General features: G+C 41.5%; 1 protein-coding gene across 1 annotated transcript in view; it reads left to right on the forward strand.

The window, feature by feature from the left end:
- Positions 1-15,074, forward strand: part of LOC118564226 (NLR family CARD domain-containing protein 3-like) — a 49,135-nt gene that overhangs the window by 11,932 nt on the left and 22,129 nt on the right. Inside the window, exon 3 of the mRNA XM_036141640.1 lies at positions 13,271-13,349. Coding sequence (XP_035997533.1) covers positions 13,271-13,349 — 79 coding nt within the window. The remainder of the gene's footprint in view (positions 1-13,270; positions 13,350-15,074) is intronic.

The raw sequence follows: 15,074 nt of genomic DNA on the forward strand, positions 1-15,074 counted from the left end.
TACACATAGTTTTTGGTCATTGTAATAAATGTTCACCTCAAACTCTGTATTTAATTTTGTATGAAATTCTGTATTGGTTACCGTTGCTTTCCATTTGAATTCAGCATGGGTCTCTCTTTTCTTAAGCATCCTTTTTGTTTTTACTCTTAATTGTTCTCTAAGACCTAGATGAGTCATTAACGTTAGTTCAGCTGGCAAAAACACTGGTGTGTACTTGTTCAAACCCATTAATGTTGTGTTGTACCTATCTTGTTCTACAAAGGTGGATTTCCCTTTATAGACCGAAGTCCCACAGTTCATGGTTGGATGTCGAACGTCTCGACCCACATTACTCGTTGCTCTCTCCACTCGTGGTTGAGCTGACGTTGGCTGAGGCTGTGGTGCCGGCTGCAGGCTGTGAGAGTTCATCTCCGGCCTCGCTGTCGTTAGGTTCACCACTTCTGCCAACATCCACAGGTGAAATGTCATTAATACTGATCTCATTGCTGCAAATCGTCTGTTCACACTTTTTTCCAATGTCTGGCTACACAATGTCTGTCTTCGCACTGTCTGGCTTCACAGTGTCTCTGGCGTGTACTTTAGTACAATGAGTCAAATGATACCACGTATCACTCCCCTGAATTTAGACGGCGGTTGCGGTCGCTCGTTTGACCTCAAACGGTCCATCCGATCTCGAGCCGTTCCATTTTCGTCTGAACACCTTCACGTACACCAGGTCTCCTGGTCTCTTCACCACCGTCTCTGGACAGGAACTTCTGGCTTTTTCCTGCAGATAGATAGCTCTATGGATAGCAGTTAGTTGATCCATATATGCTTTCAACTCTGTTTGTAGCTGTTCAAGTGCCGGCCCTTTGAATGGAAGCCTCCATTCAGGCACTGGCATTGTTTTGCCTGTTAGCATTTCATGCGGGGTTAAATGTGTGCTGCGATGCAACTGCATGCAATAGCTCATTAGCGCAAGCGGCAAAGCATCAATCCAGTTTAGCTTAGTAGAAGCACAGATTTTATTCAGCTTAGATTTCAAAGTCCCATTGATCCTCTCAACAATACCCTGACTCTGCGGGTGGTAGACAGCTCCAAAGCATTGTTTAATTCCTAGCCTAAACAAAACACCTTTCAACACACCTTTTGGATAAATGCTGAACCGTTATCTGAACTGATTTCTGATGGGATGCCAAATCTCGGAATCACCTCTCTTGTCAGAAACGTAATCACTGTATCAGCTCCCAATGTCTTTGATTGGACTGCTTCAACCCATCGGCTGAATTGATCGATCACAACCAGCATGTACCTTTTCCCTTGCACTGGCTTTATCATGTCAACATAATCTATCACAAGATGTTTAAAGGGTCCCTCGGGGACCGGAATGTGACCAGTCGGTGATTTTATGTGAAGGAAGCCATCTACGTCAAGAGAGAAAGACCAACCTTAAACAGAGGAGGAGGCCTTAGGTTCCAACTCTCAAAAACCTACAACACAGCTATAGGATTAATTCCAGCCAATCGTCAACTTAACTCTCACCCTCATTCAGGTGATTAAAACATTGTTCCTTTAAGCCAAGCCAATAACAACTCTAACGACTCCTCGTTACAGAGGAGTGGACCAGTTTCGGTCCATTCTGCTGGCTTAATGGCTTTAACGACCGCCCATTACTAAGGGGTGGACCTGTTTCGATTGAATTTGCATGTTATCCAAGCCATTACAGGCCTTTGTTTGGTAATGGTATAAAGCTTGTTACTCATCATTACTCCAGACTTTTTGAATTGAAAAAGCTTTCGGGAGAGGAAGCGAAACGTCTTCAACTACGGAAAACAAGTCCAGTTGCTTTGTTTTTTACCTTTTTTTGGAATGACCATGACCTGGATGACTGAGAATCTTCACCAGCACACTGGTCACTGACGACTAAAAATAACAGCCTGCAGTTTTCTCTCTCTCACTGACAGGCAAAAAGGAAAAAACAAAGAAGTTTGCAGATCTTATTGCCAATAGTTTTCGCACCAGCAAAATCTCTTGCACAATTATCCAACTTTCAAGCACAAAGTTTAAGTGTCTGCACCCACATCTTGTCAACACAACAGCTTAGATAAGTATACACTTTGGTCCACCAAGATTTCTTTACAAAAAAATAGAAGTTTCCAAGCACTGTTTACCTCATCAGCCTATAGAACTTTACCTCGGACAGTGGAACTTTGAATTGAAAAAAACAAAACATAGCAAAAGCAACCATCCACTTTCATACATGCATTTTAGTCAGACAATAGAGCTCTCATCATTTTAACTCACACGTAGACGTCAACAAGAATCACACATTCTTAATCATCACCTTTCAACATTCCCACATTCTCACGTTTTCCTTTCCCTCTCACTCTCCCGGCAAACTTATTGTTTTTTCTTAGTGGTCCAAATGTTCAATGTTCCTGGATTTTAACTGTGCGCACAGAAAATTTAAATCAGGTTTTTTATAGGACCCACAGCAAAAAAAAAAAAAAGTTAAAAATAAACATTTATACTTCACGTGCTCAAAGCAAGGCCTTATTGCTTCAAATTTTGATAGGAGGCTTTTACCTCGTTTGCCTAAACCTGGAGTACTCAACCAAAATCAGACTGCAGTCAACTCTTTTAAGGCCACATTTTCATCGGAATTCCACGCATGGAATGATCCGAGAACTGCCTTATTCTTCTTTAAGCGCTTACATTAACAGGGCCGCGCCCTAAAAGACTCCGACCAACCGAACATTTATAAGATCAATCTCTCACATTGATCTTTTTGATTCTAAAGAGTTATATATGGTCCGATCCATTTTCTATACGCCGTCGCTTCTAACGTCATATTTGACGGGACATCTGTTCAAAGCGGCTGGGAGTAACCAATCACTTCCTTTAAGTTGTCGCGTGTGCTCAATTCTGGAGGAATGCCATATCATTCCAAATCTTCTGATGTTTAAGACAACTTATTTTTCTACGTAGAAAAATACCGATAGATGGCAAGACAAAGGAACAACCACTCCCATCTGTCAATCAATCAAAAAAAAAGCACTCTTCCCAACTCAAATCTCACAGGCGGCAGTTTTGTCATTATCAAGCGGAGAAGAGAAGACAGAGCAGTACAAAAAATGTATTTACACTCACCTCTGTCCTCTCTCCTCCACCACAGCGCGGAGGGGCCAGCTCCGAGCAGGGGAAACCCAAGCCGTCTGTCCGGGAAGGCAGATCTCACTTTTCCTATCACGTCGAGGTTCACCAATTTATGTAGGAGAATTATTTAACTATTAACCTTTAAAAAAGAAAGAAAGAAAGACTCGAGAAATGAGGCATTCCTCTGTCTTGTCAACGAGAACTCAATTTATTCCATTTCATTTGCACGTACAAACGGGTGAGAAGCGTGAGGTCTTTCCTTTTTTCACCTCCGGAATATCGCCAAAATTAGAAACATTCTGTCCAGGAGTGATGCTGAAAAACTAGTCCATGCATTTGTTACTTCAAGGCTGGACTATTGTAATTCTTTACTATCAGGAAGTCCACAAAATGCAGTTCGAAGTCTTCAGCTGATTCAAAATGCTGCGGCAAGAGTTCTGATGAAAATCAACAAGAGGGATCATATTTCTCCAATTTTTGCTTCCCTTCATTGGCTTCCTGTTAAATCAAGAATAGAATTTAAAATTCTCCTTCTAACGTATAAAGCCCTTAATAATCAAGCTCCATCATATATCAGAGCATTGATTACCCCGTATGTTCCTAACAGAGCACTTCGCTCTCAGACTGCAGGTCTGCTGGTGGTTCCTAGAGTCTCTAAAAGTAGAATGGGAGGCAGATCCTTTAGCTATCAGGCTCCTCTCCTGTGGAACCAACTCCCAGTTTTGGTCCGTGAGGCAGACACCCCGTCTACTTTTAAGACTAATGTTAAAACTTTCCTTTTTGACAAAGCTTAAAATTAGAGTGGCTCATACCCTGAGCTATCTCTATAGTTGTGCTGTGATAGGCCTAGGCTGCTGGAGGACATCAGGGTCTAATTTTCTCACTCTACTGATTTCTACTGTTCTTCAGTCTACTGTTCTCCAGTTTTGCATTGTATTACATTGAAATGACTGTCGTCATTTTAGCTTTTAACTTTTTGCTCTCTCTCTTTTTCTTCATAGTAGGTACACCTGGTCTGGCGTTCTGTTAACTGTGACATCATCCAGAGAAGACGGCTCACCCGCTACTACCATCTAATGTAGAACAGATTACTAGATCAATGTGTGCTTCTGTGCTTTTTTGTCTCTCTTGTTGTGTCTCTGCTCTGTCTTCTGTAACCCCAGTCGGTCGAGGCAGATGACCGTTCATACTGAACCCGGTTCTGCCGGAGGTTTTTCTTCCCACTGTCGCTTCATGCTTGCTCAGTATGAGGGATTGCAGCAAAGCCATGTACAATGCAGACGACTCTCCCTGTGGCTCTACGGTTCCCCACGAGTGAATGCTGCTTGTTGGGACTTTGATGCAATCAACTGGTTTCCTTATATAGGACATTTTTGACCAATCTGTATAATCTGACCCAATCTGTATAATATGATTGAACTTGATTTTGTAAAGTGCCTTGAGATGACATGTTATATGATTTGGCGCTATATAAATAGAATTGAATTGAATTGAATTAACATTCATTACAATGAACTGGTCTTTATGGCCAAAAGGATGTGTGTGCGTTAAACACAAGAGTCTGTATGTCTCCATTAGTGTGTGTGTGTGTTGCAAGCTAATGACGTCCATCTTGGCAGTTGGACTAAACTTCTGGGAAATGTTTATCACAAAGAGTACAAAAACAGAGCGATTAATTCCGCTACTTGGAACATTACAGTTAAACAATGACATCCAGATGTTTCCCCTCTTTACTCCCATTGCTGAGAGCCAGGGTCAGAATGACCCTAACTTCCATACTTCCAGAAAGCACAGCCGGTTCTCCACCTCACCAATCCGATCAGCTATATCAGCTATCTTACTCTCCGTAGCGCTCATGCTAATCCGTATTTCCTCCAGTTTGTTATCGTGGCCATCAGACTTCTCCACTATAAGCGCTGAGAGCCTAGCTAACTCCTTAGCCACCTCACCGGAGATGTGCCTCACTGCCACCGCCTCAGTCTCCTCAATATCATCACGCAATGGCAAGGCCTTCTGGCTAGCTTGGTTAGCGCTAGCTGTTTCGCATGCCTTGTTCGCACCCGTCCCAGAGGCAGGTTTAGCAGAGTTTCTGGTGACGTTTGGCATGGTAGCGACGAAGAAATATTATCCATGGTATTGTAGCGCAGATTTCAAGACTCTTTGTTGTGTTTTGAGCAAAAAATATACACGGGGGAAAGCGCAGTTCACTCTCAAGCAGCCATACTCGCCAAGCGCGTCACGTGACTCCTCCATGATGAATTCTGAGAGGTTAAATTAAAGTTCCTGTTCATAATTTATTTAATACATCAAACGTATTAGTGATGCTAGAGCGACCGGTGGTCCGAATTAATGTTGTGTGTTTAGCTGTGATTAGCATGCTACTTGGCATGTGTCATATTTAGTTATTTATTTAGCATTTATTTGCACACTTATTTAACTAGCATCTGTGATTCTTTTGAGGAAGCATGTTCCATGTAGAGATTAAAAATGGTGCGTTTTTCATGTTAATAACATATTTGATATGCCTTTAATTATTTGTATTTTTTTTGCCCCGTGGTATCGGAAATGGTGTTGAGTATCAAATATTTTCCTGGGTACCGATATTGAGCTTGACCTTTTAGTATCGTTACAACCATAGAACCTTCCCTTAAAATAACTAATGAAGGATTTATTCAAACATAAACAATATAAACACAAACGAAATACCAATTTTTTAGGACTATAAATCGCTCTGGAATATAAGTCGCATCATTCAAAAATACACTAAAAACAGTTAATTTTATTGTTAGATTTACACAATCTAAGACTAAAAACCGACATTTAATCTGGTAAGGCAATTTATTAAACTACACAGCTGCATCCACAACCGGCTGAATAACATGGAACATACCTAGGGGATGAATGGGGTAAATTAGCAGCTCCAACCTGAAGGTTTTATCCAGCACATTTGAGTAACGGACTGTTATGCTGAAAGTTGTCTTAATTACGCCTAAATTAGACCGTGAGCATAACGGTGCTATGTGCTAAGCCAACAGTATGATACAGATGTTTCAGAGCAACATAAAGCGAAGTTGTTAAATGCTTGGACAACAGACATGTAAACTAGCTGTTATTAGCTACACAGACAGCCCAATAACAGGTTCTGTCATAGTCTAGGTCCTTAGAGCTGCACCACGCAACGATCTGCTGCATGAATAAATACTGAAACAACAAAACATTCAAAAATTGGTTTGGTCTTTGTTGTCTATAAGTTAATGTTTCAGTTATTTGTAATAGGTACAGGAGCAGCATAGCTTTCATAAGCCTATAGCACCCTCTTGTGGCTATAGACGGTAATGTTTGCTCCTTAGTTCATGTTGGTTAATATGAATTACCATTTAAATTTGATATATAAGTCGCACCTGAATATAAGTCACAGGATGGGCCAAACTATGAAAAAAGTGTGACTTATCGTCCAAACAATACGGTAAAATCAATTTAATCTTCTTTGACATTTTGTATAAAAATATCTAAACTGGACATAAAGAAAGGAGGCGTGCTGACCAGGACAGCCTCACATGGTGCACAGCCTTCAGCATCTCAGGATAGATTTCCTTTACTTTTGTTGCCATGACAACAGGGCGCTTTTGATCACCTTCACCAACCTCAGAGAAAATGATGGACTCACCTTCCTCCAAGGACTCAGACTCTGCTTCCTCAATGGAATACATGGTGACCAGAGTGAGGAGATCCTTGGAGTGCTCCTCCCACCACCTGATAAAATCCTAAGACCAGGTCTGCAGTCCCTGAACCAGACACAGCCAGGGATGGACCGTTCTGTCCCTTTTGGACCCATCAGGTTGACAGAACTTCTTCAAGGCAAACTGAAGGCCCAAGAGTTTCCCCACAGCCACCAGAATCCTCTCTGGGTAACCCTAGAGCAGGAGAAAATCCAGCCTTCTTACTGGTACCACTTAACCTTCTTCACCAGCTCTGGTTCCTGACCCAGCAGTGAGATGAACCTCCATGTCCATAGGTCTGGATTAGAGTAGGAGTAAACCTGCTGGAAATGCTGGAATTCCATTACTAAACAGATTTGCTCCGCTCCAAAATGTGACCCAGGAGGACAAAAACCAGAGGTATGTCAACGATTTTCGTTCTAAGACATCAGAGAAAAGACATGCCACAGGGCCAAGGACCCTGATATTATGCAATGGTTCTGTAAGGGGGATTAAACATTTCTGTAACAAGAAAAACAAAGAGGTGTTGATTTATAATGATATGAACAGTGGCCTGGTGTCTGATTTAACAGACATGCTTCAGACAGACCTTCCAAGGGTCTTGAGAAAACGTCCGACCTTGGAAAACCTCATAATACAAGCTGAAGCCCTGAAGGACGTCAACCATATAAGAAAATCAGAAGTATTAAAAGAGGATTACATTTGTTTGTTGAAACTTGTTGATGCCCTGAATGTCAAGGTTTTTCTTAGCGGGCCTCACGCACCCGCTAACTGCGGAGACGAGATTTTTTCCAGAATTCTGATGCTAAACAAATGGCTGGAAAAAACATGCAAAGAAACAACTGTAACCTTCATAGACAACTTTAACATATTTTGGGAAAGAAGACATCTGTTCAACAGAGATCGTTTCTCTCTAAATAGGTCAGGTGCAAAACGGCTGATTTCAAACATCTTCTATTCTGTGAACCATGCGTCATCAGCTTTTGTTCCAAAACAAAGTACATCCAGTGCCAAAACAAATGATAAGCCCAGTGCAGCCCGAACAAGCCAAGATAAAGACGGCCAGAAAGATGACACAGAATGAGGCGTTGTCAGAGCTACAGGACGATTCATCCCAGATCTCAGCAGGACAAAGAGAGGACCAAGAACCGCCATCTTCACAAACACCGGTCCAGATTGGACCCGCCTCCCCTTCTTCTCCACAAAGCCCAGAAGTTCCTTTTCTGGAATTTTCTCATAACATGAACAAAGTATTTAAGATTGGCCTACAGATGACATCCTCTCCACACAGCCATTCTGCTGTGAATAAACCAGGATTCTCCAAAGGCCTCAGAGCCTCAGATCCTCCTCCTCCACGTATCACAGAACACTCTGGTACTGAGGAACTCCAAATTACTTCGCTGTGATACAGATTGGGCCCTGGCCACACGTTTATCAGACATGAGAGTTCCCAGCATCAGCCGGGGCCTTTCGCCGGAGATTATGGAATATCTGTGATAATACGTGGCAGAAATAAGAAAAACAAAATGATAAACAGGAACAAACACTTAAAAATCATAAACTGTCAGATGCAACCTGTCACAGAGACATCATCAACCACTAAGTCATATAAACTGGGTTTATTAAATATTAGATCTCTGTCAGGAAAATCCCTTTTAATTAATGACTTCATTATTGACAATAATCTTGATGTAATGTTTTTAACAGAAACATGGCTGCATGAATTTAGTGAAGCAGCTATACTGATGGAGTCAACACCTCCAAACTACAATTTTCTTTGTGAGAGCAGACAGCAAAGGAAAGGTGGAGGAGTAGCAACATTGTTTAATGATTCACTAAAGTGTAAAAAGGTGTTTTTAGGAAAATTTGACTCTTTTGAACATTTGGCTCTCCAGGTAAGGAGCCCGGTACGAACTATGTTTCTGAATGTGTACAGTCCTCCTAAGTCCACATCAAACTTTTTTAATGATTTTAGTGACCTCCTGTCTGTGATATGTGTTGATTATGACTGTTTAATTATTGTGGGAGACTTCAACTTTCACGTTGACAACCCTGAAGACAGAAGTGCAAAAGAACTGTGTGACACACTTAGAAACTTTGGTTTAAGTCAACACGTTAAACAGCCAACACACAAACAGGGACATATTTTAGACTTAATCATCACTAAAGGTCTAAACATTTCACAGGTCAATGTAACTGATGTTGCCCTATCTGATCACTTTTCTGTTACCTTTGAAAGCATAATTACCAGTGACTCATTTAGCCAAAGGGACATCGTAAGAAAACGCACCTTTAAGGACAATGCCGCGGAAACTTTTATTCAAGCTTACTCTGCTACCTCAACCTTGGGCTGCAACTCAGTAGATGAGCTAGTAGATAACTTTCATTCTAAAGTCTCAGACATCATTAACTGCATTGCTCCAGTCAAAGTGAAGTTTTTTTCCGGGAAGAAAAAATCTCCTTGGAGAAATGCTCCAGCAGTTAGAGGTGAAAAAAGGGAATGTCGGAAAGCTGAACGCAGGTGGAGAAAGAACAGACTCCAGGTTCACTACGACATCTATAAAGAGAGACTTTACAGATATAACTTACAACTGAAAAATGCAAGAGAATCTTTCTTCTCTGAGATCATCAAGAAAAACATTAATAATGCTCGTGTCTTATTTTCCACAGTTGACAGGTTAACAAATCCTCCTGTGTCCGTGACTTCCGAACTCCACTCCACCAGGGCCTGCAATGAATTTGCTAACTTCTTTACTGAAAAAAATCCTAAAAATTAGAGGATCACTTTGTACTACCATATCAACACCAGAACCAATGCTTTATTCAGCTGGAACTATTTCTGACAAAATGTCCCATTTCAGCGAAATAAACCACAAAAGCTTAGAGCAGATCATTCAGCAGCTAAGTTCCTCCTCCAGCTGCCTTGATGTTCTACCCACAGTTTTCCTTAAGAAAGTTTTGCCTGTCATAGCGTCTGATTTGACCCAGATAATAAACACGTCCCTTCTGTCAGGTGTTTTCCCCCAGTCCCTAGAAACAGCAATTATCAGACCACTGCTGAAAAAGAACAATTTAGACAAACTTCTACTCCAGAACTACAGGCCCATCTCAAACCTCCCCTTTATCAGTAAGATTATTGAAAAAGCTGTATTTCAACAATTAAACACCTTCTTAACAACGACCAGCCACTTTGACGTTTTCCAGTCTGGCTTCCGTGCTCACCACAGTACAGAGACCGCCCTTATCAAGGTGTTTAATGACATCCATATAAATACAGACTGTGGAAGAACCACCGTGCTGGTACTATTGGACCTTAGTGCAGCATTTGATACTGTTGATCACTCCATTCTGTTAGAGCGCCTGGAGAACTGGGTCGGCCTCTCTGCTACAGCTCTCCACTGGTTTAAATCCTACTTAAAGGACAGGGACTTTTTTGTATCAGTAGGTAACTTTACATCCCAGACGACAAAAATCACATGTGGGGTTCCCGAAGGGTCCATCCTGGGTCCCCTCCTCTTCAATATCTACATGCTCCCTCTAGCCCAGATAATAAAAAATAACAACATCAGCTACCATAACTATGCAGATGACACACAGCTTTACATCACCATGTCACCAGGTGACTATGAACCAGTTCAGGCACTGAGTAAATGCCTAGAAGAAATCAATGCATGGATGTGCCAAAATTTTCTTCAGTTGAATAAAAACAAAACAGAAGTAATAATTTTTGGACCAATAGAGGAAAGATCAAAAGTTAGCACACAGCTTCAGTCGCTTCAACTAAAAACCACTAATCAGGCCCGAAACCTGGGTGTAGTGATGGACTCAGACCTGAACCTTCAAAAGCATCTAAAGACAATTACAAGGTCGGCTTTTTATCTGGAAAAATTAATCCATGCGTTTATTTTTAGTAGAATTGATTACTGCAACGGTGTTTTCACAGGTCTGCCTAAAAAGTGGATCAGACAGCTGCAGCTGATCCAGAACGCTGCTGCCCGCGTCCTCACTAAGACTAAGAAAGTAGAGCACATAACCCCAGTTCTAAAGTCCTTACACTGGCTCCCTGTATCTCAGAGAATAGACTTTAAAATACTTCTGTTAGTCTAAAAATGCTTAAATGGCTTAGCTCCTAAATACATCACAGACTTGTTATCAGTGTATCAACCCTCCAGACCACTAAGGTCTTCTGGCTCCAGCCTACTCTGCATACCTAGAAACAAGGAGAAGCAGCATTTAGTTCCTATGCTCCACTTATCTGGAACAAACTTCCAGAAAACTGTAAAAGTGCTGAAAGCCTGAGTTCCTTTAAATCGAGATTAAAAACACATTTGTTTAGAATTGCCTTTGAATGTTCAAGTTAAAATGTTTTACTGTTTTCAAATGTTCTTTTTTGTTTCTACACTATCCCTACTTGCTTTTATTCTGTTTTATTTTCCTATATTTTAATCATGTAAAGCACTTTGCATTGTCTCTGTACTGAATTGTGATATATAAATAAATTTGCCTTGCCTTGCCTAGAACCTCAGCTCCCTGCAGATGGTGGCCCACATGGAGCGGTTCTGTAGCTTTTTGGACCTGGGTCAATCCAAGATCAACTAGTTAAGTCTCAAAATGGGTTATAATAAGTTTTCTTCTTCTGACAGGATTCCTAAGAGACTGACACGAACACATCAAGAGGAACCAGAATCCAGCTGTGTGTCCTTTAAAAGCGACAGGTCAAAGGACAATCCCATTGACTTCAAACCTTCTGAACATCCGTCCTCAGAGAGGTGAGCTGTATCTAACTGCTGGAACTGTGGAAACTGAGTCAGTCTGAAATGTTTTATTCCAACATGTGTTTAACGTGAGCTCAGCTCTTTTTCCAACATTTCTATGTTCATATGTGAAGCGGTGTGTGTTGGATGTTCTCCAGAACCACAGCAGTGAAAGTGGAAAGAATGGATGTTGTTGGAGGCGTCCTGGATGCTGCTACATCATGTTTAACAGCTCTGATCTGTTTGCTTTTGGGCCTCATTGATTAGTCACCATCATTAAACACTTTTCTCTGGTTAAAGTCAAAGATTTAGTTTGAACTGGAACTTGCTCTGATTGGTTCTGTTCCATGTTAATGAGCTAACTGGACTGTTTAGTCCCTCTCCCATATTCATAGTGATTGAATCAAATCCAACATGGAACCAACTGGACTTCCTTTCTTTGTTCCTGAACCGTTTTGTCATCGTATCTGAAAGTCTTTCTCAGTTTTAGTGACTGAAGAGTTTCAGTTCTTCTCAGCTGGAGCTAGAACAATCACTCGGATCAGAACCAGAGACTCTGTGTTGTTCCCTCACAGGAGTTTAGAGCTGCAGCTGTTCTTCAGCTCTTAAATATCTCAATGGATTTACTTCATTTCAATTGAGCTTCAGACAAGTTAGCAGAACTGCAGAACTCATTAAAATGTGTCAGAAATGCTCTGGTCTAAAAGATTCTCAAGATTTTTCTTCAACAGCTTTATTGTTACTTTGGGAAACTAATAAAATCCTGATTTCACTGCAAGGAATCATGTTGTGATATTTTAGCCAATCACCAGCCCTAGTATGGACCGGTCCCCTCAGTCGGGGTCTGAGGTTCTGGAAATGACCCGTTACATTTCTTTAAGAGTCAAGAACAAAAACCCAGTTCCTCCCAGTGAGTTCTCAGATGTTCCAGTTCTATTTGCAGACAGAGGTTTGATCCGTTATCTCCAGAAATCAGCTGCCCTGTTCTGATGAAAACACCTTCATGTCTTCATGTCTGGAGTGTTGATGCTGATCAGGAGGTTCTGCTGCTTCCTGGCTCCATGTCAGACTAACAGTGGATCACATTTCCACGACCCGCTGGGAAATATCTGGTAGAGCCAGTCTGACCCATCAAGACTTGGTTCCTGTGTGCGTTGTGAGAGCAGTTCAGCAGGGAAGGAAAGCTTCATCATCTCCAACTACCTGGATCATCTGGTTCTCTGCTCACATCCAGATGTCCTTCATGGACCTTTACCTTCTGATTGTCTCTGTGTGGACAGATATAATGTGAGCTCACTGGCTTCCAGGGACCTACAGGATCCATTTTACAATACTCACCATCACATCCAGGACAGAACCTTACATGAACAGACAGCCACATATCTCAGACCTCCTCCAGGTCCACAACACCTCAGATGTAGTTATCAGAACCTGCTGGATGTCCCACACACTGTCCTGAAGACCTGTGTGGACAGAACCTTCACCTCCACTGTCTCCAAGGTTCTGGTGGTTCTGGTCTTCATCCTTTTATTTCATTGTGTTCATTTGATGCTCAGTTTTTCTGTTTTAAGGACTTTTACTGTGAAGCTCTTGGTGGTTTCATCTGTGAAAACTGCTGGATGAATATTTCCTTCCTTCCTGATTGTTCTGGTTCCTCCACAGAGTGGACCAGCAGAACTCAGAGGTTCCCAGAGGTCCGTCTGCCCAGCAGCATCAAACCCAGCTGGACTCCATATTTATGGTCTGTACATGTACAACAACTACTTTTCCATCGGTTCTGTTCAGTCGTCTCCATGCTGGACTTTGTGGACCAGTGGACTGTCAGTCTGTGCAACATGGTTCTGATGTTTGGTCTGTTGTCACAGAGTTAAGCCCTTCCCCTCTAACTCCCTGGTCCTGATGCAGGGTTTTGTTGACAGCCTTAGTGATGACTTCTTTAGTCGATCCATGTCCTGATGTCCTCGGTGTAGATGATTAGGAATCTGATGGGTCTCTGGTGTTGAGGAAATTGATAAACTGGCAAACAGCTCATCCAGGCAGTTGAAAGCTTGTGGAACAGATATTAATGGAGCAGCCAGGCTTTTTCTGCTGTCCATGTCTTTGTCTTGAGTTGTTGCCTCAGGGAATAAATCCAATCTGGAACCACAGCGCCACAGAAAACCCAAAGAAAATTACAAAAAAAATAATCTCAAAATCCAAAGACAGAGTAATCTGTTTTAGAACAATAATATGCAATGATATCCAATTTTTAACCACAGAGTCCCAAAAATATCCAAAAAAAACAGTCAATCCAACATAAACCCACAGCATCACAAAGTATCCCAGGAAAAATTATATTCTAGTTTAGATCCACAGCGTCCAGAAATCACCAAAGAAAAGCTTTTAGAATTTAAATCCACAGGAGAAATGATCAGATTTTCTAAGGGGGAATAATCAGACCTGGAAACACTGCATCTCATGGTTTCCAAGCAGAGGAATCCACCCTGGAGCAAAAGCATCAGGGAACCTTGGGTTGATCCTCTCAGGAGGTGGAGTCTTCAGCTGAAGCAACGCTTCCTCTCCTGGCTCCCAACGCCCATCCCAGGGAAACATCCCTGATCCTCTGTGAAACTCCCCTTTTTCCAATCCAATTTATATTTAAAGTACATTTAAAAACAACAGATTGTCGACCAAAGTGCTGTACATATCACGTTAGAGACCCAATAATATGGTTGAATCAAGTCTGAGAGATAATGTGGAGCAAGACTGTTTAAGCTTTGAAAATCAAATATAGAAGAATTTTAAAATCAGTTGTGTAGCTCACAGGGAGCCATTGAAGAGCAGCCAGTACAGGGTGATGTGTTCACCCCTGTGAGATTATGTTAAAAGACATGTTGCTGTACTCTGCTCAAGCTGAAGGTAGCTGAGAGCAGCCTGTCTCAAACCAAAATACTGAGCATTACAATAGTCAAGATGTGAGGAAATAAAAGCAGGAATGACCCTTTCAAGATCCTTTCTAGAAAAAACTGTTTTCCAACTTGTGTGATTTGAAAATAGCTAGATTTTAAGACAACTTATCTGAGCGTCAAATTTAATGTCACCATCTAGTTTCACTCCCAAACTGGTGACAGTGGATCTCACATAAGGAGACAAGGAGCCAAGACTCAAACCAGGAGATTCACAGGAGCAGATTAATTTGTGGAAAAGTATGAGCTCAGTCTGCTTTTCATTAAAACTTAGAACATTTTAATCCTCTATATCAGCAGCCAGGATAACAGCTCCACCTCCTCTAACTCCCCTGGGTTAAAGTTTACCAGAGAGCTGCACTCAGGTTTTCCATCCTTCATTACTTCTGAAATGTTTTTAATTTTGAACAATACAGCAGTCTTTTCTTAATTTTTCTCATTTGTAACAGCATTCCCAGTTTTATAGAATTATGACTTAGATTTAGACGAAGTTTCATTTCATACAGCTTACAACAGTATAG

Source organism: Fundulus heteroclitus, chromosome 9, assembly GCF_011125445.2.
Source record: "Fundulus heteroclitus isolate FHET01 chromosome 9, MU-UCD_Fhet_4.1, whole genome shotgun sequence".
Taxonomy (NCBI): Eukaryota; Metazoa; Chordata; class Actinopteri; order Cyprinodontiformes; family Fundulidae; genus Fundulus; species Fundulus heteroclitus.